The sequence below is a fragment of the Lepidothrix coronata genome, unplaced genomic scaffold (assembly GCF_001604755.1).
Source record: "Lepidothrix coronata isolate B3197 unplaced genomic scaffold, Lepidothrix_coronata-1.0 Scaffold130, whole genome shotgun sequence".
NCBI lineage: Eukaryota > Metazoa > Chordata > Aves > Passeriformes > Pipridae > Lepidothrix > Lepidothrix coronata.
The window spans coordinates 2,454,587-2,481,536 of record NW_016690310.1 but is presented as its reverse complement, the minus strand read 5'-3'; the positions used below and the strand labels follow the sequence as shown (position 1 = coordinate 2,481,536).

The following is a 26,950-nucleotide window of genomic DNA, read 5'->3' as shown; positions in this document are numbered from 1 at the left end:
GTGCCTGTTAGTGAGTGAGAGGGTGCCAGGTTCCATTTTCCTCATCTATTACAAGTAAGTGCTTAAATGACTATGCCTGCAGCTGGTAACTTTTCACATAATCAAGTGTGGTTCGAAGCAGGTCATGGTCAGCCAAGGCAATGCACTTTTTAAACATCCAAAAGGTAAGAGTAATTTCTTCCCTTTCCATCTCTGTTATGGTTCTATTAAAATAAACTAAATATTTTCACCTCATGTTTAAATTCAAATCAGCACAACTGACTCACCTGAAAGATAATGTCACGACATGTATTACAGCAGAACATCTTATGATGGTAACCCTTGTGAGAGGTTATATTGAAATATCACAAAGAAATAGTCAACCTAAAGTATCTCCTGGCATTGAAGAAAAAAATCTATACCTACAATACAATTCTGGGGAAGGGTTCAAAGACCTTCTTTAAAAAACAGATAATTCCTATGAAATATGCACATTTCTAATGTAATTTATGTAGGAAACCTTATTGGTTTCTTTCCTGTTAAATGCCATAGGACTCTTCATAATGGAATTAACTTCAGAAGAAAAAAAAATTTAAATTTATTTAAAGCCATGAATTAATAAAACCATTTTCTGACCTACATTTGAAAAGGACAGGACCAGCCTAAAATGAAAACAACTCCTCTGAGATTTTGTAACTCCTTTGGAAGTTTGACAGCTTGCTTAACTAGACCTACAACATCAGACACAAAATTCAACTCAGACTCACATCTTATTCACACAAACTTTAGAGTGTCCAATATATTGAAACAATACTACATTCAATTTTGTCTTCTGGAAAAGTGAGTATAAAATAAAAGTATTCAAACAACTGTGTGCACTTACAAATAAATTAAAATGCAGCACTGGTTCTGCTACAATTCGTAGAAAGTCTCCAAAACAACGGTTTCTACATTGAAAAGAACTTAATATATGCAGTAATCCTAAAAGTCACTATTTAATCAAGTATAGGGAAAGAGGTGAAACTTGAAAGCTCTCAAAACAAGCTCTGCAAATCAGTTTAACAACTCCTGTTAATCCAGAGATTAACAGATTTGACAAATGAGGTTTGCATTGCATTTACGTCTCCAGTGAAAAGAAAAATGACAGTGAAAAGTAAAGCCCCGAATATCTTAGATGAATTATTTTAATCTGCAGGGTGAACAACCATTAACAAAGCAGTTATACTTCATTCTGGAAAAATCTCAAGACAATAAATAATATTTCTGAAGAACAACAGCACCCATCTCTATTCCAACTAAAATTTCCAGCCTCTTCATTATATTCTTTTATAAATATAGGTTATATAAACCCGTATATTTAAAAAATATAGCGTATTTATTTTCACACACTCTCATTTGCAAGACATTAATATGCAAGTCCTATGCTAAACACCCTGATAGTGAGGTAAAAGTGTGGCAGATATGGTAAAGTACCCTTATCTAAAAATGTTAAGCTGACACAGCCAGTGTGGGGACACAGGACTGACAGTCAATCGCTTCATGCTGTAAAAGTCCAGTCCTACTTACAAAGGGCAAGTTCTTCTGAGACATTCCTGCTTGGAGTGTGTGTGGAGATTCTTGCCCTGGGAGGGGATGGCCCTCAAAGTTACTCCTCAAGGACGAGTGGAAGAGATTTACCCATGGTCGTTGGTCTTGGTGAGTAACATCAACCTCTATTTAATAATTCGGTTTTTTGCTAGTTTTAATATAATTGCTTTGATGTAGTACACTATACTATACTAGTCATTTTAGTTTCTATACTGGGCAGTAAATAATTCTGATTAAGATCTTTCGTCCAATCATTTTTCATAATGAATCACTCATTTTGATTTGCCATCCTTAATCCTGTGGGACAAAGTTGTGCAAAGGTTCAGTTACACCTCTGTAACTCCTTAGACTTAAACCGTGGACAAAGTCTGGGGTTAATATTGGATCCAGCTGCACACAAGCTCCTCTCTGAGAAGATCCTGGTTATATTCAAATGTAATGTTGTAACATTTCTGTAAAATCTGCAGTTAACGATGGACACCTGAAAGTGATGTTATTATCAGAGTAAATCATCTTATCATAATTAGGAATTTCCCTGTAAAAGTGTTTCACATGGATGAGTATTGGCATTTATGTCTTATTGGTTTCACCAGGAATGGATCTTACTGTAAATGTTACAGAGACAGTGGATACAAGATTTTATTCCTGTGGAAACATAAGGACTAGGGAATATAATTATTTAGGAGGGGAAAGTTAAATCTTCCTTTCATCACTTGTAATTCTTCACTCAGAGTAATAGCTTCTATTCTTATGGTCCTGGCATTTTACATAACATGGGAGTCAGCTATCCTGTCATTCCAAGATGTATAAACACAAGCTATTTAACATTAAGCAGGATGCTAAGCAAAGAAGATGGCATTCTGCAAATATTAAATTTCAGGGTAATTTATCACCACCTTCCACCCTGTGGATGCACATCAATGCAAAGTTACAGTGAAACTTCCCGAATATCATGAAGGAAAGCACTGGCCTTGGAAGCTTTAACATTGTAAAAATCAACTACTACCAAGCAGAATTATTCTTCAGTACTGCTAAATTAATGCCTTTACAAAGCATGTACCTCTGTACTTGAGGATTTTAGGTGGCAGACAGAAGAAAACACAGAATTTCTCAAGCTTGTGGGGGCTTTTACATCTTGCTATCACTTGGTGCACATGTTATTCCCCATCAGAAGGTATGAAGCTTTTTAATATGCTCAGTTTTAAGCCAGAAAAGCACATTCTTCATGTTCTAAACATGTTTGTGGAAGATGTAGTGTGTAAATAGACCACAAGAAGCTTAATAGAAAAAAACCCAAATCAACCCAAAACATAGCCCACCAAGTAGATATTACTAAAAATAAAAAAATACATACATTTACCCTAATGGTTGCTTTAATGATATGAGATCTGTGCACTGTTCATACTTAACAGTAGGTCTTATATCATGAGGACACTTCATTTTGTGGAACAATAAGCAGAGTTCTGGGATCTTGTTCATTACAAACTTGTTTTTTGCTCAAATAATCAGCTGTCAGCTTTTAGAATTACATGTTGGAATAGAGATAGAAGCTGTTCTTCAAATATCTTGACACAATTCCTAAGACACTCAGAAACATCTGTGCTCAAATGATACACTGACTATTTGCTTGTCATTAAATTTTGTCACAGATAATCAGATATATAATAGTACTGTATTGCTCCTCTTCTGTTTCTTTCATACGAATTTATATTTTCATGGTTGAAACAAACTTCCATTGCTATTTTTCCAAGTCACGTCTTGGCTTTCTGGTGTGTACTCACCAGCATCCCTCTTGGTTTGCTTTAATTTGTGCTCTTAACAGCACCCAACAGAAGATGTGCTGCTATGACAGCACTTGTCATAACATCACACTTGACAATCATCTGGGGAAGGGGGGGAGAGAGAAAGATGGTAGGATGCAGAGATTCCCTTACAAGATTTGTACATTTCTATGTCGAGCACTGAATATAAATATATTCCAAACCTTATTTAGAAAACTATTTTTAAAAAGGCACCTGGCTGAAAATGTTGTGGAAGATCATTTTCTATTTATACAGGATATCAATCACACTGCCTTGGAAGACACTGGGGCATCCTTCCCATTCACCTGATGCACAGCTACCACCTTATGAGTACAGGTTATATCTGTGAGATCAGCCTCTGGTTTTACAAATTCCTTAAAAAAGTAGCACCTCTCACCTCGGCAATCCAGTTGCAATTCTTCTGCTAACATAGCTATTAAATACCAGGTGAAATTTAGTCATTGACAAGTCAAAAACTAAAACTGGAGATAAATAGGAAGCATAACAGCAGTAATGAAAACATATCTCAGTAAGCCAATAGTAGAAACATTTTGCAACAAGCAGTTAAAAAGACAAATAGAATTTATCCTCCATAACAGGCTTATTGTACTTTGTTATTTTTCTGTTTTCAGCCAGTCACTGCAGTAACAGAAAGACCTGCAACATTAACAGTTCCCACAGTGCCACATTAGTGCATGACTGTTCTGTAATGCCCATTTGTATCCAACACTGCTGCAGTTCAGTGGCTCCTCTAATATGACATGAGACTTGGATAACAGACTACTTCAGTCACACTTCAGGTTCACAAGTGGTGCAACTTCTCTTTATGCATTGTTTGAAAATATATCGGGACAAACTTCATGTTTGCAATCACTCAAAACATAGTCACGATTAATTTGCAGCCTGAGTTTTACTGAGATTTCTAGAGTCCTTTAAGATGATGAGGAGAAGCCAGCCAGTTCTAAAAGGCACGTTTGTCTACCATAACTTGTAGCAGAGTGTGCATAATCTGTAGTGCTTGAAGAAGCTTTCCTTTTGTAGTCTGAATAGTTGCTCATAAAGAAAGTCTGACTGATAACTGGGCAGGCTTAAAGAGAAATTTGTAATTTACTTATAGTCAACTCTCAATTGGAAGTGGCTCACACAGTGCTAGGACCGATATCCCACCAAAAAGTCCATACTGATCTACAGTAGCTGGGCACAATTGTTTCAATTCATGTTTTTTAAATGATAACTTGTTTCTTGCAAGGAATGTAACTTCATCTGAATCCAAAGTCTGCATTCAGCTAGAGAGAATAAACAGGCATAACGTTGCCACAGAAACATTATGCTAAGGAGATTTGGACTTGATCTACAGTTCACAGAAAAGCCAGTCTTTCTTTTTAAATGCTGCAGCCAGTCAGCAAGCACTGCTTCCAAAGATGCATTTAAGTAAGAGCCAGCATGAAGCACTTATACTTCCCATTTACTCTTCCACCTGCACTGCTTTTTCTCCACAACCAGTCATAAAACCTCCTATGTGTTCCCAAATGCTGGCACCTTATCCCTGCACAGGTCCGGTGTTTCCTTGGAAAGGCTCACTGTCTGCCCATTTGTTTTAAAGCTGGTAATTAGCAGGAACACACTTATTTCACCATGAATGTATATCAGAGAGCAATAAAGGGCTGGGAATAGGAAATCCTTTTCTCATTGCCATTCTCTTCTAGTATGGGATTAAAACATTAACATTCTCAGACGCTGAAAAATACGGCAACAATTTCTGGAAACACCAGTAAATAAAGACAATTTACTGCAACAAGATTTGTTGGCAACACAACACACTGGCAAAATTCTGGCAGTTTACCATTTATTCACTATTTCCTGAATTTCACTATGGTTAATGGGATGCAACCTATATGGCCTGTGGGATGATTTCTCTTCATTTTTTCCTAGAGCCTTCATTAAATATAGTCAGTCACAAGGAAAGTAGAAGTTTCATGCAATTTTATGAAGATTTTCTACAAATCATACTATTTCAAATGCAATAATAAAGAAATTGCATAGTTCACTTATTATTAACCAACATACTAAATTATATATATTTATTCTAAATGTGAAAAATGTTCTTGTCTTTCTGTATAACCCTGACACATTTAATTGTTAGAACTTCCTAGAACTTCACTATAATGTTATATAGTTGATTTTTACCTTTAGCTTTCCTGTTTCTATTCTCTATTCCTTTTACTGTGATGTGGCATTTCACTGTAAACAAAATCCTAAAATTATTACTCATGAATTTATCACTAAACATAGTCCACGTGTCTAGGAAAAGTTCAGGTATGTTCTTGTTTCCAGGACACAACTGAGGCAAAGAAGTATTGGTACATTCATGGAATCACATACAGGTTACCATACATTTCTTATAAATGTCAGAACATGCACCCATGAGTATATACACAGCATAGTATGTATATTCTGTCACCCATGGTGACAGAATAATTTACATAGCACTGAAAGTTTTATCCCTAAGGTCTAGTCTGACACTCTACACAAAAAAAAAGGAAAGAGAAAAATGGCAGACATGGTATGTTGTCAGACATTCCAGCATCTGCTGACTGCAAACATTAATTTGTGATGCTTTGTTTTTGTACAGCAAGTGTGCATTACTTTTGTCTGAAGGTAAAGGTTTAATTTTTAAGTCACATTTCCAGGATGAAAGAATAAGAAATGCATGTCTGTGTCCTTCATCTTTTGGGTTTTCCCCCATCCCTGCAATACTGATTTAAAACATGTGAGTGAGCCCAAGTGTTCCCCACTGAGCAAATGTATCAGGTTTTAATAAATAAATAAATAAATAAATAAATAAATAACACAAACACACACGAATAGTACAAGTACACTTAAGTATGAATATACCAGAGCCTTGTAGAAGACTCTGTAGGATGTCCCTGCTCTCACTGTCCTCTTCACAAGCCACTCTTTTTGGCAAGGGCCTAAACATTTCTCCAGTCTAAAGATGCAGCTCTACAGTAGAAACCCACTTTAGTGAGTGGTCAACCAGTGAAAAAAAAAAGAAACCAAAGAGGAAAGTGTTACAGCAGCTGTATCAAGCCAATTTTGAGCAGGAAAGAAATTCAGCCAGAATATATATTTTTTAATGAGGTGCTTTGTGACTGTATCAGTCTCTTGGAAGCCTGACACTATGGTAGGGAACAGACTGCAAACCTTTGTGTCAAACCAGTATTTGACATGCAGAAGCAAGACTTGAGAGCCTGAAAATTCCTTTCCATAAGCAAGATATGAAACTGGTGCCCCAGGCAGGGCTGGAGAATATCAGGTGCCTGCAGAGACCAGGCAGGATGCACAAAGGCCAAGAATCATCTGCTCTCCCATTCTCATCCAGTAGCGGGAAAACTGGCTGCATTTTACTACTTTTAGAAGTCATTTTATGCCAAACAGCTCTATCTCTGCTAACATGCTAGGGGGAGGAAGCATATGCATTGCTGTATGGCTTGGAAAGGAGTCTGTTGTAGAGCGATTTTTCAGACTGTGGAGCAGCACAAAGGCAAGCAGAGTGCAAACTGACCTTAAAAAGCAGTGAAATCTTCCTTTTTGGTTTTAATCGCCCTTGTACCCAAACAGAACCTATTCCAGGAATTGGATTTATCCCTAGAAGTGGTGACTGTAAACAGATGTTCTTTTGGCAGTCCCTAATTACTGTCTAACTGAGGGATTCTGGACTGACAAATGCATCATATGAACATGCTCAGCACAGTACCTAAAACCCTTCTTTGCTTTAGCTACAAATTGGAAGGAGCTTCATCAAAGATTCAGAGTTTTTCATTATATGCTGGATAGTCAGCCTAATGAGACTTCCACATGCTTTTACAGATTTTATTCAAGGATATGATGCTACTGAGTTGTACACTGAATTGTCCCAGAAATATGAGTGCTGCATATGTATGGTTTTTTGCACATAAGAAAAATGTACAGACAAAAAAGCTTGTACGTAGCATGCACATTTTTAGTCACCAACTAGCAACATCCTTAAACCTTTAAAGTTGTCTTGCTTCTGTGGAGCAGATCGTGGCAATCCATGAAGAAAGATGTGAAACTAATGGAAAGGGATTCATTGCTAATGAAGAAAAGTTATGAAGATGGGCTGAAAACCCATGATGCAAGTTAAGGTATAGCTTAAAAAATGCTCAGTTCTCATGGACCTCTACAAAAGCTGTACTCTCAGAGATCTTGTAGAGCTTGGATTGCAGTCTGAAATTCACTGTAATCCCTAAGATATAATCTAAAATGAAATTTGAGAAAACTCATGAAGTGAATGCTGAATATCTGCATCCATAATCTAGAATTAAGCATTACACCATATTTACTCATCTCTGCTTAGAAACGGTTAGAATAATAAATAAATAATAAAAAACCAAGCCTTGCTACCATCTTTTTAAAAAAAAGTCTCAAAAACTTTCAATGATGTTGAGAATTAGTACATTTAATCTGCCATGCTTACAGATCCCACATCCTTCACAACATTTTCTGCAGAATCCCATCTAAGTAAAGGGGGAAAAAATTAAAGTTCATTATAATTTCACTGCTAATATTCAACTACGCTCATACATAGTATCTTCCCTCTGAAGTTAGGGATTTAAGAGCTAGTTTTCCACATTGTCCAAAACCAGTCACTGCCTAGAAATCTTTGTCATTTGTTTGAGGTAGACAAATCTAAGGTTCATGTCAGAAGGAACTCCTGGGAGTTCCTCTAGGACAACACAAAATACTGAGTCACTAAATTTTGCTCATCCTATGCAACTGTCTCTTTTCTCTTGGCCTACAATCTGTTATAATAATAAGGACCCTGATTTGGAAGCAGTAAGAAAAGATCCTTATATTATTCTACCACGAATGCTGGTGAAAGTAAAATGAAGGTACCGAGGTGAGATTGAACTCATGTCTTAAGATTTCATGACTTTTCTGGTGGGAATCAACCTCCCCATATATAAATAAAATGCTACGAATAAAAATCACCAGAGTTACATTTTTGTTTATTCCTGACAGCAATACTCAGAGCCGGTGACTCCAGTAACTGTGCTTTGCATGGAAGACTTCACACAACTGGCTGCTCTTGAACCCCCCAAACACGAAGGAGCCAGAAAAAAAGCAGCTGAGGCTCTAAAACCAGCACCGTTGCCAACTTCAATCTAGTCGGTGTGCCCAAAGTGCAGCAGAATTTCTTGCAGCTAACCACTTGTGGGAAAAATTCCGCTTTTAAATTTAGAAAGCCGGCAAAAACTCATGAAACAGAAGAAAGAATTTTTCAGCGTGCTGGGTCTGGTCTTACACTGAGTTTTTCGGGGAGAAAGACCCTTTGGAATTAAATTCCATACATTTTATAGTTTCACAAAATCCCACCCTTTTCAGATAAGTTTAATATATTCATTTTTGCCTAAAAAGGTTTCTTTTCTCTGAAAAAGAGGCTTTCCCTTCCTTCTGATTGGCTGCGAGGCGTCCTCTGTCAAAAATGATGGATCTTCCTTTGTTCTTAGCCCAAAGAGGGAGAAGAAACCCCTGCGTACAAAACTGCCACATGGCCCTGAAAGATTTTAATTTTTAAGAACTTTTATATTTCCCTTATCCGGCCAAAAAAGACCCTGACACCCAGTCCCATTTGGAACTTCGATATCTTACAACTTCGCAATACACCTATATGTATAAAAAATCGTATTTTATCTCTCATAACTTATTGGCTGAATTATACATATTTTATAGAGCACCTAAATGGCCCCAAAGAGGCCAGGGCAGTGGTGGGATCGCTCCCTTCCAGCCTGACCTCCCGGTCTGTAACCAAGAGGGCTCCACAAGCACATTCCCCTGCACTGCAGGTGGCATTTCCACACATACATGAACTCTTTCACAGCCAGAAATTGATTGTCCCCTCTAATTTCCTGCTCCACAAGGATGGTGACATGCAACCATACAGCCAGGGAAGGAACAGCCTAAGTGAGACTGAGTGGAACTGCTGAGGAGAGTGTCAGTGCTAATCCAACCGGAGGGATACCTGGCACACATCACTGCCCCTCAGGGCTTCGCTGCTCCCAGGGAAAGCAATCACAGCATTGATTAGCTGAAGAGGCTTCCTATTGGTATTTAAACTGGTGGGTAATGACTACAAGTAACATCAGGGCCACAAAAAACTATAAAAACATCCAGAGATGCTGCAGCTACTTTTCCAGCAGACAGCCTGGCACTAAGCTGTTCTAGGCTTTTCCTGGAAAGTTGCTTTAAGAGCCATCTATAGCAAAAGCAAGAACTTCTGATTTTCAAACCACAGTTACAATTGAGTCATGGCCACTCTTACAGACACTTGTCATCTCTTGAAGAAAGATTCCTAGAGTTTAAAATTAAAATGATTGCAAGAGAAGTATAATAAGTAAATGAACAGATCCAAATTAAAATCTAACTATAATTTCAGAATAAATGAGTTTTACTTTTTAAATAATTAAATAAGCATGAGAACTTTATAAGCATAATATATATATGTTATATCAGTTATACAAACATATAAGCATGACAACTTCATAAACTATCAGTCAGAAATGGTTTCTCTTGCTAGGTTTTCATGCAATAGCAATAATACAACTGCCTGTAATATCAAACTGAAACAGTAAATTGAAGGTGTGGTTATGGATTTGGGAAATACAGGAAATTTTAGAGTCAATAGTACCACCTGCTGGATATCATGAAGATAAGAGTCAGAGACTAATCCACATTTATAAAAGTTATGGCATAATTCGATACTTACAAAAATGTCACCATAACTAAACTGTTACAAATGAATAGACAACAAATTGCCAGATGTTCTAATGCACTGCCAAAATCCTGCAGAAAGGTCACTGATATTTTCAATAGGTATTTCTTGTTAATTCAAAACTCACTACATACAATTCATCAGATGAATTTTTTTAAAAAAATAAATAAATAAATCAAACCAATCAGCCTAGCAGCCCCATTTAAAAGAAACGTGCTACTACTGTTAATGACAATGTTAAGTGCGGGGTTTGGTGAGGTTTTTTAAGTTAATTACATAACTAATGTGTTATTCCACTACAATATTTTTTGGCAGGGTGGAAGAAGAGGACAAAAATGCCCTCAAACCACTAAAAGAAACACACACACACACCCCCATCATCTGCTACTATTGAGCTACCAGACATTAACAATCTGGGGATATCCCAAAAAAAGCAGCTAGTAAAGGACCTCAAACTAAGTGACTTCTTACTTCAGCAACAGAATCATCAGCCTTGAAAACCATCAGTGACAACCTGTAAGCCCTTTGATACAGAACACGAAGTTGTTACTATGTTTCCTGCTACTTCTCAATTCACAACTTTCTGACTCTGTTGTGTAGTCACATTAAAAGAACCGAGGTTTTTCCCGAACGACTCACCTTTTCAGTTACGTGTCTGATCAGGTCACACTTCCCTCAGAAAGCTATGCTCTCTTTCTGCATGCAGAGTTCTGTCCAAGCAAGTTCTGTCAATCTTCTTCTAAATCTTAACACATCCAACAGTGGACTTGCATCCAACAGTTCTAATCTGAAGCCTGACAAATACTGAGCACTTCAAGTTCCACAAAACAATGGAACCTCGATACTCTAAAAATAAATAACATTTTTAAAAAATGCTTTCATTACAAAGCAGAAAGTTAATTCCTAACACTACACTGTGGAGCAGGAAAGTTGTAGCACTTCCACTGCAGCTCCCAGGACGACACAACACAGCCAAGCTGCTCTGCTGAGCTTTTGTGCCCACCTGCACACAATCTCAGTCTCATTAGCAAGGGACGGGCAGCAGGTGAGCCTCCTTCTGCTCCCCCTTCCAGCACACCTCATCAGTCTCCCACTATGCCAGTGAGACTTTCAATGGCCAGAAATCCCAGGTCAGTGTTGTGGTTTGTGTGAAGTACTTAGTTCAACAATGCAGTAACCCCCTCTGATGACCTGACAGGCTTGAGAGGTGTGTCTGCGGGAGCCCCAGGAAGTTCAAGGCCGGGTGCAAGGAGCTGCACATGGATCGAGCCAATCCCAAGCACAAATACAGGCTAGGCAAGGAATGGATTGAGAGTAGTCCTCAAGAGAAGGACTTGGAGGTGAGAAGCCCAACATGACTTGGCAATGCTCACTTGCAACCCAGAAAGCCAACTGGGCTGCATGAAAAGCAGTGTGACCAGCAGGCCGAGGGAGGTGATTCTCTTCCACTACTCTGCTCTCGTGAGACCCCACTGCATCCAGCTCTGGGAGCCCAACATATGAAGGACCTGTTGGAACAAGTCCAGAGGAGACCACGAAGACCTTCAGGGTGCTGGAGCATCTCTGCTACACAGACAGGTTGAGAGAGTTGGTGTGGATCAGCCTAGAGAAGAGAAGCTCCAGGGAGACCTTAGAGCCCCTTCCAGTACCTCAAGGGGGCATACAAGAGAGCTGGAGAGGTTTACAAGGACATGCTTGTGAAATGGCTTTAAACTGAAAGAGGGTAGATTTAGATCAGATATTAAGAGGAGGGTGGTGAGGCAGTGACAGAGGTTGCCCAGAGAAGCTGTGGGTGCCTCATCCCTGGAAATGTCCAAGCCCAGGCTGGATGGGGCTTTGAACAACCTGGTCTAGTGGAAGGTGTTCCTGCCAATGACAGGGGCTTTGGAAACCAGATGGTCTTTAAGATCACTTCCAACCTTAACCACGCTATGATTCTACACAAACTACATGATTCTATGCCTAATTACAGCTGCAGGGAACAAACACAGAAACTTAAATTTGTACTTTACAGTAATGTATGACATCATAGGCTCATGGAATAAATGGCGGGACAAGAACAGAGGTGCAAAAATATACACCTTGTTCAAAATCACAAAGGCAGACAAGAAGCTGGGTAGACATTGCATGGTGGTTTATGGAGAATACATATTACAGTCTCCATGTAGCCCTTGGGAACGGGTGCATGCTCCAACACTCAAATTCAGGAAATGCTGTTGAACAGGGTAATGCTGGAGTTGTTTTTTTCTTTTCTTTAAGAAAAAGAGGGAGAAATAGCAGAAGAGGCAGTGTCATGTGAAAGGTGGGAGTTCAGATTTTTGATCGTTGGTCCCCCAGGAAAGTTGAGACCCTGGTGTTCGACAGTCTGTCAACACCTTGTAAGGAGACCCTTCACCAACAGATTCACAAGTTCAGAGGGGACCTTGGCCTCCCTTGTTAGGGGGAACTCAACAGAGCCAGAACTGCTCAGCGGGTCCTGCCAAGGTGTTTTCTGCTGCTGGCAACCACAAGGACTCACTTTAACAGTTTATGGAATAATCCTTTTTATTAATACAAATTGTGACGGGTTAATAAGGTTCAATGGTTGTCAGTGATAGTACCTACTGCAAAAATATGTTTTAAAGCAAGCTACTGATACACATATTACACAAGCACAAGCTCTGATACAAAGCAATCTAATTAATATGGTATGGGGTAAGCACAAGCAAAAGCTCTAGTCCTAAGAGCAGCATTTAATGCACTTAGATTATGTTTCTCACCCAAGGCATCCCTCTGGGAGGGGGAAGGATGGACTCAGCCCATAGACTGATGCCAGCAGTTTCAGTGGAGATCTTCTCCAACTTTCCCTCTATCCCCAATTTACTTTTATACTATTTGCTTTATGTTTGGGTGGAGTTTGAGTGGCTCTAGTCATAAATACCTTTTATTTCTGATTGGTGTACCTAATGGGGGGGGGGGGGTCGTGGTTTGGCACCTGAGGAGGGGGTTCGACACGGTTGTTGGCTTCAGCAGCAGAACATCCTGATTCTCCCTAGTCACACAGGTACTGTACGGTCTCCGTACCGCAATGCTGTCCCATTCTGCTGGGATGAGAATGGAGAGGGGGCCACATAGTCTCCACTTCGTGCCACGCTCCGTTCTGTTCCTCTGAGCAATGTTTGTCGCTGTTTATGCTGGGAAGCACGCCGACCTCAGTCCGTCCAGGGAGCTGCAGCTGCTTGTTACCTTAGAATTCTGAACCCCTCTAGATTTAACTCCATCCATCATACCCACAGCCAGAAAGAGACACCACCGGGTGACAGCTACGCCGGCCCCCGCCAGCCCCGCTCCGGCAGCGCCGGGCGGGGAACGGGAGCACTGCCCGCCGCCAGCGGGCCCTGAGCCCGGCACCGGCTGGGAAATCAATCACACAGCGGGCCCTCTGCCGCCACAGAACGACCTCCTTTTAATTAACTCCCGCCGGGATCCCGCCGGGATCTCGCCCGGCCCGGCCCGGCCCCCGCGCCGGGCCCAGGGCGGGGCGGGCGCTGCCGCCGCGCGGGGCCGTGGGTGGGGCGCGGCCGCCTCCGCCGCGGGGCCTGCGGGCGGTCGGTCCCGCCATGGGGCAGTGCCTGCCCTGCCTGGGGGACGCCGCCAAGGACGCGGTGGAGACGCCCGACCCGGTGAGTGTGGGACCGAACCCCCCGAGCCTCTCTCTCTCTCGCCGTCCTCCTCCCGCCCGGTTGTTTACCGGTGCCGCCCAGCGCCGCGGGGGCGGTGACCTCCCCCCGCAACATGGCGGCCGCGCCGCGGGGCTGCCGGCAGCGCTCGCCGAAAAAAAAGGGTTTGTGGCGGCTGCTGCTGCAGCGGCTGTGCCGGGGAGAGGAAGCCCGGCCCTCGGCCCTCGGCCCTCGGCCCTCGGCCTGGGATGCGGAGAGCTGTGGGCCCGGGGCCGCCCGCTGGTGCTCTGACCCCCGGGCCGCGCCTGGGCGCCGGTGCGGGTGTGCGGAGACTGGTGGTGGGGGGGGTTGTTCGCGTGGAGGGTGTTTGTACATAATCTTGGCCAGTTCGACCCACATTTTAACGAGAAATGAGAAGGATTGGGCTTATTTCTTCAGTGCGTAGTGGTGCTCGCTTCTACCTGCCGTGCACCGGGTGGCGTTTGCTCTCGCTGGGTGGGTAAGAGCCCTCTTCTGAGCTCTCTGCCCCTCGGCTCAGGATGTCGTGGGGGAGAAGAAGGGGAGCCCCTCTGGCCTGGAAGAGCGAGCGTTCCCCTTTCCAGACTCCCGAAGGGATGCACGCTGCCTGCCTTCTCAGCCCAGCCTGGGTTTTTGGAGTGAATGCGTGATGCAGACAGGCTGAATAACGACTTCTGGTGGGGTTGGGCGGTAAATGTGCCAGCAGCTGCTCTTCTGGCACATTAGTCACGGAAAACACTTCGGTCTTGCCGACTGGCAGTGGAGGGAAGGATGATGCGAATTGACTTGAGGTTGACATTTAGTGGCAGTTCGCATTACAGATTTGAGTCATGCTTAAAAATTAAGACTTATTTAAGTGCACAGACTGTATTGGAATAGAATTTCACTGTCTTTAACATTTTATTTAGGAAATAAAAAGAAGACAGCTAGCAGAAGCTGCTGAAAAGAGGCAGATGGAGGTAACGTCTGATAAAATGCCATTTATTCAAATTACTTTTTATGGGGAAAACAGCTGGGACTTCTGTGGGCATACTGGATGTCATGTTTGGATTGTGGGATTTGTCACTAAATAATGTCCTAGTATTATTAATGTTTTTTATACCTTTTTGGATATATATTAAGAGTTTCACAACTAGGTAGATGCTCAAAGACCATTGCCAGGTAACTAAGTTTGTTTGGATGGGAGAAGTTTTATGGTAACTAAAAAAAACAACCTAAGAATTGAAAGTTCAAGTTCAACACTATTTTTTCCTCGTTCTGAGACTTCAAAACAAGAGACTGAGAAATATTTCAAACCAGAGCAGTCAAACAGTTGTTGGTACTTCTTAAAAAAATGCCAGTTATAGGCACTTGCAACTTCAGTTTATCAACATGGCAACAGTTTGAGCATGTTTATCAGCTCAAACTCCTGCAAAGACTTAGTATGAACTTACTCTCCTATATTTTTAGGTTGCTAAGCTTTAACTCCTTCAGTATCTTTAAAGTTAGAAGAGGTAGGATGCAAATGTTCTAGCAGACTATAAAACTAACCAGTCTGGTTTTTTTCCTTCCATACCTCCTAAAAAAAGCTTATAAATAAACTCTTTACTTATTGTAGATTTTGAATGGTGTATCTCAGAGACCGCAGCTGAACTGTGAAGAGAAATGAATGTGTTATTTATATGCATGTCAGTGACATTTAAATATTGAATTAGAAATCGACCATTGATCATGGGGCCCGTGTTGGCCTTGTTTGGAGAGAGTTTGGTAAATAACTGAAGCAAAGGCTGAGTGATGCTTTAGAGTCCTTTAAAAACTCTTGATTTTGTTTCATACTATGTACTAAAAGCAATCCACATGTTATTTTTAATCACAAATGGGTTTCAATTGCAAAGGGGTTTTTAAGTATGACTGTAGGAAATACCTAGCTCTTAACTGGCTAAAGAGAAAGGAAAAATGAAGCAACTTGGGTTGTGGATGACCTTGAAGTTTTGTAGGACCTGTTAGGCTGCTAAAGAAAACCAGAAGTTTCACACTCTCTTACTTTTTTTGTTTTCTTGAAAGACAAAGAGATAAAACATCTACCAGGATTTTTCATTGCTATCTTTGAGAGCATTTTAGCCTCTGAATGTTGGGTAATGGAGATGTCTTTCTCTGCTTAGTGTTTTCCTGTAAATGCTTCTTAACTGCTCATTATCCAGTCTGAAGTCCTGTGAGCTGTTCTTCCTTTTAGGGTGCTGTAGACAGTTTGGGTACCTGACTCACTTGGAAGACCAGTTTTCTAAAAGGCAGTCAGTCACCACAAGGATGTGAAGCAGTTAACAGGTTTTTCATCTGTATTCCTGCTATCCACACAGCCTATGAAAGTTTGAAGGGTAGACTCTCACACAGGTTATTTCTCACAGATCACAGTTTGAAAGTTGAATTTCTTCACAGCCTGGGCTAGCACTACTAGCACAACCTCTTTTCTCCCCTGTTTGTGAGGGCAAGAGTAGGCCCTGACACTGGAAAAACCACAGACTACAAATCTGTGGACTTTTGGGAACAGAGGTTCTGGTTCTGCATCTGTGGATGCAGAGCAGGTACCTGTAATTGCATTAAATATATTCACCTGGATGTAATAACAACATGAAACAAAACACCCTCACTTACCTATGGCTCACAGTATGAGGCAGCATCCTAAAAGGGCTACCTTGATGTGATAGTATCATTACTAAATGTTTCAGTCTTTTCATGCAAACCACAGTTCACAAAACGGTGTTGCCAAGACTTGCAGTTTGTTTTCTCCCCAGAAAAATAGCTAACTTGGTCTTACCCAAGTGTGTTTTCTCCCAGGCTTCCTCTCGAGGTATTAAGAATGCTTACTCTGTAGAGCAGAAGAAAAAGAAACAGGAAGAAATAGAAAAAAGAATGGCAGCTTCACGTCCTGGAGGAGAAGGAGGGCTGAGAGTAAGTTTCAAGAAGAAACAGTGTGATTCAGCTGAGAAAATCCTGTTTTGTCATGTACAAGGCTGAATAACTTGAGGAAAAACCAAGAGAAAGGGCAATTGAGTAGAAATGGAGGTATTTCTCGTGTCATTATCACGCAGTGTTCTTAATGAGACTCCATTACTGGGACACAAACACAGCAGGGATAGCAGAGAGGTTGTTTTTTTTTCCTCTCCACTGTTTTCTGCATCTGTGATGCATCAGTTTTACATGCTCTCAGCACTAGGGACTTCATCAGTGTGTTGTCCTGTATTCTGTGTCCCTTTTCAATGCTGGTTGAGACGTCTCTCTTCCCTCAGAGTTTATAGAAAGCATTTGAACTAAGTAGGGAGATGGCCTTGGGTTTCATGTATCTGTATCTCTTTAAAAAAGAAACATGCAGTGTTGGCATAAATATGGATGGACTTCACTATCACTGCTGTTCTAATGTAAACTTTCCCTCAGAAGGCCAGGCAGAGATTTAATGAAGAATTATAACTTCTCTAAAGCAATAGAGAATTCAGTCTGATCATTGAAACTCAAGCTTCCCAAGCCTTCATCTTTCACCCTCATTGCTGTTTTTGACTCAGGAGGCAGGAGTCTTTGTAAGATGCCACTGGTACACTGCATGTCCCTCACCTGCTGGGTATAAAAGGTGTTTTATTGTAGAATTTATTTCAGTTGGACAACCTTGTGGTGGTTGGTTGGTTGGTTTTTTTCCTTTCTTTTGCCTATCTTCATACAAACGTGTGGTGTTTTGCTGTTTGTGTCTTCAGTGGCAGGTGGGATAACACGTGGCTTCTGAAGAGAAGAGGACTTTTATTGCCCATAACTTGCCAGTTTCTGCAGCCAAGTGGCACCTGCTCATAATGTGGCTTTTGCTGTTTCCATATGAAGACTCAGCAGTACTTTGCCATTGTGGGACAACGTGTGGAAACATTCACTAAAAATCTTAAGAACTAATTCTGAACACTAAGGTTTTGCCAATTTTCTGTGTTTGTTTGTGCATGTTTTATTGCTTCCCTGTCAAAGCAGTGAGATGGGTTTTCTCACCTGGAAGTGGCCTCCTTACCTGCAGTCAGTCAGTATGTGTGTGCTGTCTGGTCAGTTGATGTCTGTCTGTCTGTCTGTCTGCATATGACTGGCCTAGGCACAGCTCAGGTTCCCACGTGTTGGTTTTGATGCTTATTTCAAGCTCTTCAATAAGCTCTAAGTCCTCATGTAGAAAGTTGTTCATAAATATATATATATATATTTGAATATGCAGGTGACAGCATTTCTTTTTCATTTCCTAATGACTTTTGAAATGCTTAGGAATTTAGTGCCTTTTTCAAAACAAAGAAAAGCAGGTTCATGGTGAGTCCTTACAAATAGAATCATTTTGTTACCAGTTAAAAAAATAGAAACCTTTACAGATCCTGTATACATAGATCAAGAACGCTGTTTTATTATGAGTCTAATTATTGTTCTCCTAATTTTTCTGATGTGAATTTGAGTCTGTAAGTATTTATAATGAATTGTGGAAGTTAAACATTAAAAATCTTATTATTAATTGTTCTCCTTTATTACCACAAGAGGGCAGTGCCGCCCCTCTCAGAATTCTGGAAAACAAACAGGAAAACAGTTACTGCATAATCTGTTGGACGGTTCATTTCCTAAAATTTCTGCACTGCATAGGTGGACTTGTTATGATGCAGAAACCTTTTCTAAATACTCTGTATTCAGCAGTGTCTATAATCCCTTTCCCAGACATGAAGCTACCATTGCCTGTTTAGAGCTACCTGAACTATGTGTTACAATTAGACTTTCAAACTAGTGCTCGAGCTACTGCCTTGACAGAGGAGGGGAGTTTGTTGGAACATGATAAAACACTAAGGATCTAGCTCTTCTTTTTTCCCAGAGAGCATTATGCATGGACTCAGTACTGCACTGGCCCCGTTTCTGACCTACTTTACACTGTAGAGGCTCTTTTTCCCCCCCTTGAACTATGTATTTCATCTTTTACCTCTCTCAGTAGTGTCTGATGCTGTCCTAGGAGCGCAGTCCTGACACAATGAGTTTCCTGGCTTAGCCTTCAGAATGGAGTTGAGAAGAGGGAGACTTTTCAATATTAATAAAGTGATGTTTGGGCTGAAAAAAACTGTGTCCTTGGCAGAAGAATGCCTTCATTTTCCTTTGGTTGCTGGCACTTGCTCTCTTCAGTGTATTAACTGGTCATAGCAATTTTTTTTTTTTTTTAAGTCTAGTGAAAATGCATTGAATTATAATAAAATACACTAAACCTTAATTTGAAATGTGAATTTCAATCTTAACAGGACAGTAGGTCACGTGAAGACACTTAAGCAGCACTTGTGCTTAGTTGGTCACTTGGGATGCTTCAAGCTTAATACATTTTCCTCTTCATTCTCTGTCATCCTGCTCCCCCAGATCTGCAAGGGGAGCAAATAACCATCAGTCTCTTGTGCTCAGTCATACAGCAGGGGCTTGGATGACAAGTCTGTGCTTGCATTAGTACCACGAACACTTTCATGTAAAGCCACTGCAATAACCTCGTGCAACCAGTCACAGTTCCTGCTCTTCTCTCTCCCCCTCCTGCATGTGAAATCCAGAGATATCTGTGCTTCGCAGGAGTCCTTGTTTTGAATGTCAAATTCATTCCTACAGCTACAAAATCCATCAGAAGATTTGGGAGTGTGTAGCTCTAGATTACAAAAAGCTATTTTAAAGGAAGTTCCTGTAACATATACAGCTAACTGTCCAAGTGGCCAGGCTCAACTGAATCTGGGAAGTTATATGGGTAAATAAAAGCACTTGTTGTTGGTTTAAGTTATGGGGTAATATTAACTGCAGTAAATACTGCAGTTCAGTATTGTACAAGCAATAGGTACCTGAACTGTACCACTGAACAGCAAGGCTGAGAGCTCTGTAATTAGAGCTGCTCTCTCCCTGTAGATGTCTTCCCTCTCCTTAGTGCTGCACTAAATAAATATGAAACACAGTAGGAATTTTGTCCTTGTCCCCCCCAATCCTAGGTGTTTAATTCACCTCAGAGGTTGTTAAAATGCACCTTTTCATGTAGATTATCTAGACCACTGACAGTACGACTGTGCCTTTTTTTTTCTTCTTCATCTTCTGAAAGCATCGTCTCGCAGATCACTTCAAAAACTCCTGGCAGGCAAAGCCCAGTGCTGGTAAGCTGGAATGAAAGGCTGACTCTCCATGACTGTGATAGCATTGTCTTTGTTGCAGTAACAGCAAGTGAAACCATCTGCTGCTGCATATTGTTAAAATACACTGATTATGCCAGAGACAGAGTGTTCAGAGCAGAACATCCTGAAGTTTGGGAAGACACAGAAGCTGTGTCTCCACAAGGGTGGGTGGCACCACAGTGGCCCCTGAGGATCACAGGTGACTTCAGCATGTGGATTTGGCAGTGACAGACTGAATTCCTGGGACACAGCTCATCAGGCACGAGTGGTGCCAGCAGTTTTTCCAGAGTCTGGGCAAACCTGTCCAGCCCCATAAACATTTGCATGATCCCACCTGTTTGTTCCACCTTATTTTAGATAACACCACAGGCTAAGAAAGTAGGAGAGCAAAGAAGCAGCACTGTACCTGTTAGGTACTGCAGGACAGCAGCCAATGGAGCAGTACAAAGTGTAAGCCCAAAAAGAACCAAACCCTTGTCAGCATTTCCAGCAGATGCATCTGTAATGTTGTAGTGTGGCAAACAGCTCATCTTCCAGATCTAAAGTGAACATGTGTAATGAATTCAGTGTTGGGTCTTCAGTTACAAGGAGCTTGCTGTACCTTCCCACACACATACTGCCTCTTCATTTCTCTCAGCCCCACCAGCAGCCCTTGGAGCTAGCTACCATGGATTTCACATATCTTCTTTAAATTGCTGTTAGAAAAAAGGTGGTAATGCAAAGGAACAAGCAATTATCACTATAATACAGGTATGAAAAAAAACTATCCTCAATCAGTGATGTAAATAATCCTGCTTGGAAGAAAACCTCCAGGTAACGCATGAACAGCAAGGTGACAGAAGCTACTTCCTAAAACAAGCAATAACAGATGTTAGTTACGTTTCCAGACTAATTCTGAATGCCTTCCAGCATGGTGAGGCATATTTGACATTATACAATAATAATGTGTTTCACAAGTAATCTCCCATAATTTATCTGTCTCGAGGTTTAGCACAGTTTATTCACAGCCAGCTGGAGTTCCCATGAGGTTTGGTCTACAAGGCCTTTGAGAAGAGGCTTTGACTTCCAACCCCCTCAACACTGAAATTCAGGCATGTTACAGGGCTGTAGAGTTAGCTAAGATCATTACATAGCATTCATCATGGAAAATGATCTAAGCTGCTCTGCCCCCATCATTGCAACAAGGGCTGTACCTCTTTGAGCAAGATTTTGCTGCTCAGCTTTGGCTTCAGAAATAGAGCCTCAGGCTCCTGACAAACTTCCCAATTCCTACACTGCTACAGGGCCTAATACACTAAGAAAATTCCATTTATCAGATCAGCAACACTTAACTCCAACCCCTTCTTCCAGTGCTAACCAGCTTACTGCATTTTTAAAATTTTGTTTGCCTTATGGATGTTCCTGCTTTAATTTCCTCCTCTGTTATCCACACCCACACCAGTGCAGTCAAATGCAGTAAGTCCTACCTTTTTTACACAGATTAGGTGGTAGTGGCGGTACTTAAATACCTTCTAGATCCATATAAATTTCCATTCTGGAACTGGCAAAGTTGAAGTTTTAAACCAGGACTTGTTTTAATGAGACGATTTTTTTAAAAAAAGATTTTTGAGTACCCTGAATCAAAAAAGACTATTTTGATAGCTACAGTCCAAGCATGTAAAGCAGTTCATGTTTAGTTTAAAATCTTGGTTTGGATAAAACTAGGAATACCTTTCTTATAATTATCTGCTCTTGATTTATTAATGTGTAAACCCCTTCAAATATTTAAAAAACCCCAACATAATAGCAATGCAAACTTAGTCTTGGACGAAGGTTAGACCTGATGATCCTGGAGGTCTTTTGAAACCTTAACAATTCTACGATTCTGTGAAATCCAACTAATTATTTCAAAATAAACATCTCACACTTTCAGGAGTGATTTTTTTTCCCCCTCTGTTCATTTGAAAACAGATCTCTCAGTGCTTATATTAAGATCCTGACATTTTTCAGCTGCGCTGCTTTTTTTAAAAAAAGTGATGTTGCTTGTGGTCTGTGTTCTGCTGCCATAAGGGAGCAGAAAAAGGGGCATGACTTGCTTCTATGACAACTGGGTCTTCCTATGGGCTTTTCAAAGGATTTATTGCTTGGACATATGTTTAATCTTCCTAAAAAGTGTCTCAAAATAAGAATAAAAGGCTGTGTCTTTTCTTTCTGAATACCTGTTTGGAATTATGCCCTGCTGCACCAAGCAGTTGTGAACTGTTTGTATTTAGCAGGTATTTCTAGGTGGTGAACTGTGCCTGTTCCACAGGAGTGAGATACAACATGCTGATTTTAATAAGGCATGGAACATGAAAGACAGTCTTGATTCTAGCCTGCAGACATTCTGCTGTTAATTTTAAAGACCACAGGAGCAGATCATAAGATGCATGTTTTAAAATTAAACACTGGAAAATAGAGAAAAACACCACTCAGTACTAATAAAATATATTCCAAGGATAGTTTTGAATGTTTTGTTTCCCTGCAAAGGAAAATTAATTTTCAATAAAATTTGGGTATTTCTGTGCTATCTGCTTGCCCCTTTCTTTGTGTAGCTCATTATTAGGGCAGCAAGCAGTATTGTATGTTGTAAGCATCTGGTCAGTAGGAAGCAAAGGGAGGATGACAGATTACAAATAAATAAGACTTTCAAAATGTATGAGTATTTTAAAAAAATTTATTTCATTTGTAAATTTATACAGTCAGTGAAATAATCCTACAAAATTATTTTTCTAGGACATTAAAAGGCACATAAATTACCAAATATAAACATAGAAAAGTAGCCAAAATAATGAACTAAGCCCACATATGCCTTTAGAGGTGTGTGAATGATTTATGAGAATGTGAATCACTCTACTGACGAATATTTCACATTTGGCATGACCAGCAAAACTAAAAAGAAGGGGAGGGAAAAGCTCATGTCCAAGAGCAGTGCAGTGTTCTGTGGCTCTGGAGGGACAGGAAGGATCTACACACAGTTCTAACACAGCATCCTCTTCTGCTTTAAAGAGTAAAAAGGTGGTGGGGGTGGGGTTTCTTGGGCTTTTTTGTTCTCTTTTTTTTTTAAAGTAATGGCTTTAGGAAGTCGTTTGGCATGCAATAAGCCGTTATATTCTACTGATTAAAAAACGGTTGCAAACCATAAAAATAGTCACTTTTTATTTCATTTCAAGAGGCATTACCAAATAATTTCCACAAATATTCATTTTCCACCTGCATATATATTTTTCAACTAGCCTAACAGTCAAGGATTCAAAGTAATAAGATTTTCATACAAGTGTATTGTGTATTTTCTTCCATTAACAGGATCCACTCCTTTATGTAGCTCTAAGTATACATTCACGTATTAAAGAGTAATAATTAGGCTAAAAATATATGTCTATTTATTATCTGATTGTAGTAATTAGCCTATCAAGGGTAATTTGCTATAAAAGATACAGTACTAGAAATAAATAGTTCTACAATTCAAGAGATCTTCAAAATGGGTTGCCATTTCCAGTCTGTCTGAAATTTCCCCAAGTCCTTTTAAAAGCATAAACTAAATTCGCTACACTTGAGAAAATAGTTTGGACCTACGTACATAGAGTTCCACTCACACATGAGAAGCTTATTTCACTTAATCTCCTTCTTGGTTTTGTAATGGGCAGAAACAACCAGGTAGTTGTCTGGATTCATGTCCCTGAGGGTCGGAGACTTGCTCTGGATGGGAGAAGTTTTGCCGTCCACTCGGGAGATCTGCAGCATTCGGCAGGGGTCGTGCTTCAGTAAGTAACCTGCAAAAGTCTCCCAGCCTCCTCCAACACGAACCATCACGTGTTTGTTGTGCAGCATCTGAAATTACGTAGGCAGGAAAAACAGAAAAAACAAAACAGAACAACTCTTGAGAGGCAACCGTTCAGTGGGAAATCACGTTTTTGGTTGTTTGGTTAATTTTTTTCTGCTGGAAAAAGCTGCGCTTGCTTTAAATGACAGTCAAGAACATATGTTAGTAGTCTGCTTTGCAATAAAAGGAAAGGAAAAGAAACAGTAGTGGTTTTTATTTGCATTCTAAAAGTAAATTAAAAAAAAAAAAAAAGTAAGAAAATGAGCCGGTATTTTAAACTAAAGATTTTCATGTTTTATGTAAATGAATGCGATGTGTTTTTCTAGTCGTGTAGCATGGAGTGATCCTGTTCTTCATGTGGAAATATGTCAGGCAACGTGAATATTTTCAGATTAATTTTTTTGAAAATATGTTAGTAAAGACACCATTTTATATGTCTTGAAACTGGCTTTTCTTTATAGGATAAGGATCTATCTAAAGGAGTAGTGAGGGGCAAGGAACCAAAACAACCTCCTCTATCTCTAAAAATATGAAAAAAAATTTAATCAAATGAAGTACCAATAATTTTAACAATTTAGTCTTGCTGACAATACATTCTGATAATGTAAAACAGTCAAATAAATACCAGTGAGGCATCATAAAGCAGCACATTCTGTAGAAGCCACATCCTAAATCCCACACTGAAAAATCCTTTGATTAGGACATTTCATGAAATGCTGAACATTTAGCCATAGCACCAGAAGTTAAAAATTGGTCCTGCAAAAGGCATTCTAGAAGATGTTTAACCTAGTCTGGGTGTTTGATTTTGGATTTACGGTGATGTCTATATGGTGATGTCTTCTAACATGCCCCAAAACGCCCTCGAGGTCTGCCAGGATTTGCAGTTGAGACTTACGTGGCACATAAACCTTTTGTAACATAGGACAATTCAAATTAGTACACACAGCATAGACAACAGAACAAGAAACATTCTCAATTAAACAAAATCACACATAATAAAAGGCAAAAATTTCATTCTTGAAAGAAACTCCAACCAACAAACTGGACCTCAACCTAAAAATATGTTATTTGCATTCTGTGACATAAGGAGACACGTTCACCTAGAATGAACAAAGCATGACAGTAAAGTTTAAAAATCAGGGTAAGTTTATAAGGAATGGAACTCTTCATTTCAATAAGCAGCTGCAGATGAAATCTCATTTGACAGTTTTAACTTAAAGCATTTTTATACAAGGAAATTCTTCCTTCTGCATTTTGGTTTTTACCTGAAACCGCTGTGGGAAGTTGATTCAGTTTTATGGATACTGGAAAATAAAGTTACTTCTGGTCCATCCCAAGGAGATGCTCAAGCACTCTTAGGTGAGTTAATAACTCCCAGCTACTGAGTCTCTGCTGCTGCTTGGTGTTGTGTGAGCATCAGCCTTTACAACAGCTCTACACAGGTGAGATTTTACTCCAGATTTACACTGGTGGGAAAGCAGAATCACACTCACATCTTTGCCCATCACACCTTTTCCTCTCAAGCTCTGTATTCTAGTTTCAGGACTTTGTTTTGAACCCTGACCAAGGGTGTGAGATTTGAATCGTGCCTTTAGCCTGGACAACAGATCATGAAAGCAGCAGATGGTTTTTACGTCCAGTTTGAAAACTGCAGTTCAAATGGTGACAGAGCTTTGAGAAAATAGTTTGCAGAATTTTATTTAGCAACTCTCTTCTCTTTGAATGCCTGAAAAAAAACCCATTTGAGAACTGTCCCCAAAAACTTTGCACATCAAAACAATTTAAGTCCAACCTGTGCACTACAATATGGGATGATGCTGTGGGAAGGGGTTGAATGTGCCTGCATTTCAGCTTCCATATATTCTCACAGGGGGGTTCACCTTCCAAGAGCAGTTAGTACCTGGACTTTTGATTAAGATGGAAACTTAGCAAAAAGTATATTTGGTTCAGTTTCCCTTAGGGACTATTGTGCTGATAAACTATGCTATTTCCTGATGCTCAGGTCAAACATACATCTTTTATCTTTCCCCTCTTTGTTCCTTCTGCTTTGTATTATTATACTATTGTAGAATTCATTCAGTACTTGCTTTCTACAGACTGGGTTTTCCTACATCCTAAATATAGCAATTGTTCATGCTGTGCTGGGTCCACAAATGCACCATTTTACTCCAATGGTCACATTTTGATGTTAGTAACATCAGCATGAATCCAAAATAATTCTGCTAGCTTCATAATTGCTCCAGGTTCACAGAAGTATAAAGGATTTCTTACCAAGAAAAAAAAATAAAATAACTTGCTCTACTTTCTAACTGAAAAAGCAGTTTCCTCCCCAACATACTTCAGGTGAAGATGAAACTTTTGAGATTTTATGATCCACCCAATTCACCCTTTCAATTGCATGAGATCTCTGAGAAATAAGAAGTTGGATTCTGCAATAATAAATTTTATCAGTCAGTATCAATGTAAATACATTCATGACATACATGTATTTCCCCACCATTCTCCAGCCAACTGAAACTAAAAAAATCCTTTCTAAAAATAAAATCCAACATATGCTTATGATTGCCATAAATCTCACTATTTCAGTTGTGTCTGAAGCTCTTCTCTGTAGAATCTGTCTTTAAGTTGAATCTATGGTGAAGCAAACATATGAGAAAACAGATGACCAGGTAACAGCATCACAGAGGGAGACAGATTGTTTTGGTGGGCATCAGGGCTGTATCCAGAGATAACAAGGAAAAGAGTTGATAAAAGTCAGGTGTCACTGCATAGGACTTTGTAAAATATAGGACAAAGTAAAATATAGTCTGACGGGTTATGGTTGTCACATGAATAAGTTTAGAGGGTTTGATGGCTTATTAGAGTGATATTAGGCTGTATGTAAAGATATTAAGCTCATCTAAATGAGCAGAGTTTTACTGACTTGAAAAAAAAAATCTATTCAGTTTTATAGGAACTGACAATCTGGCCCAATACTGTTACTCTTCAGATTATAACTTTCTTACGGGGTATTTCAGGAGGGGAGGAGAAGCAAGAGGAGGAATTAGACACTATGGATATGATCCAAGTACTGCAAAAGCCAACACAAAAATCCTACCGACTCGAAAGGAACTTGG

At 40.1% G+C, this 26,950-nt stretch overlaps 2 protein-coding genes and 1 long non-coding RNA gene across 6 annotated transcripts in view; 2 read left to right on the top strand and 1 right to left on the bottom strand.

The window, feature by feature from the left end:
* Positions 1-1,631: 1,631 nt before the first annotated feature.
* LOC108503084 lies at positions 1,632-10,487 on the top strand. Its single transcript, XR_001876721.1, has 4 exons — positions 1,632-1,674; positions 2,648-2,740; positions 9,311-9,508; positions 10,477-10,487. It is a non-coding gene; the product is annotated as an uncharacterized LOC108503084 (long non-coding RNA).
* A 3,233-nt stretch (positions 10,488-13,720) lies between these two features.
* SVIP (small VCP interacting protein) lies at positions 13,721-18,924 on the top strand. Its single transcript, XM_017826776.1, has 4 exons — positions 13,721-13,823; positions 14,747-14,797; positions 16,653-16,766; positions 17,561-18,924. Exons 1-4 carry the CDS (start codon positions 13,761-13,763, stop codon positions 17,573-17,575), a joined length of 243 nt encoding a protein of 80 aa, XP_017682265.1. The 5' UTR covers positions 13,721-13,760; the 3' UTR covers positions 17,576-18,924.
* Positions 18,925-23,028: 4,104 nt separating this feature from the next.
* GAS2 (growth arrest specific 2) overlaps positions 23,029-26,950 on the bottom strand; it is an 83,530-nt gene continuing 79,608 nt past the window's right edge. For all 4 annotated transcript variants that reach the window (XM_017826772.1, XM_017826775.1, XM_017826773.1 and 1 more), the window contains one exon: positions 23,029-23,842. In XM_017826772.1, the coding sequence (XP_017682261.1) occupies positions 23,624-23,842 (219 nt within the window). In that variant the 3' untranslated portion in view covers positions 23,029-23,623. The remainder of the gene's footprint in view (positions 23,843-26,950) is intronic.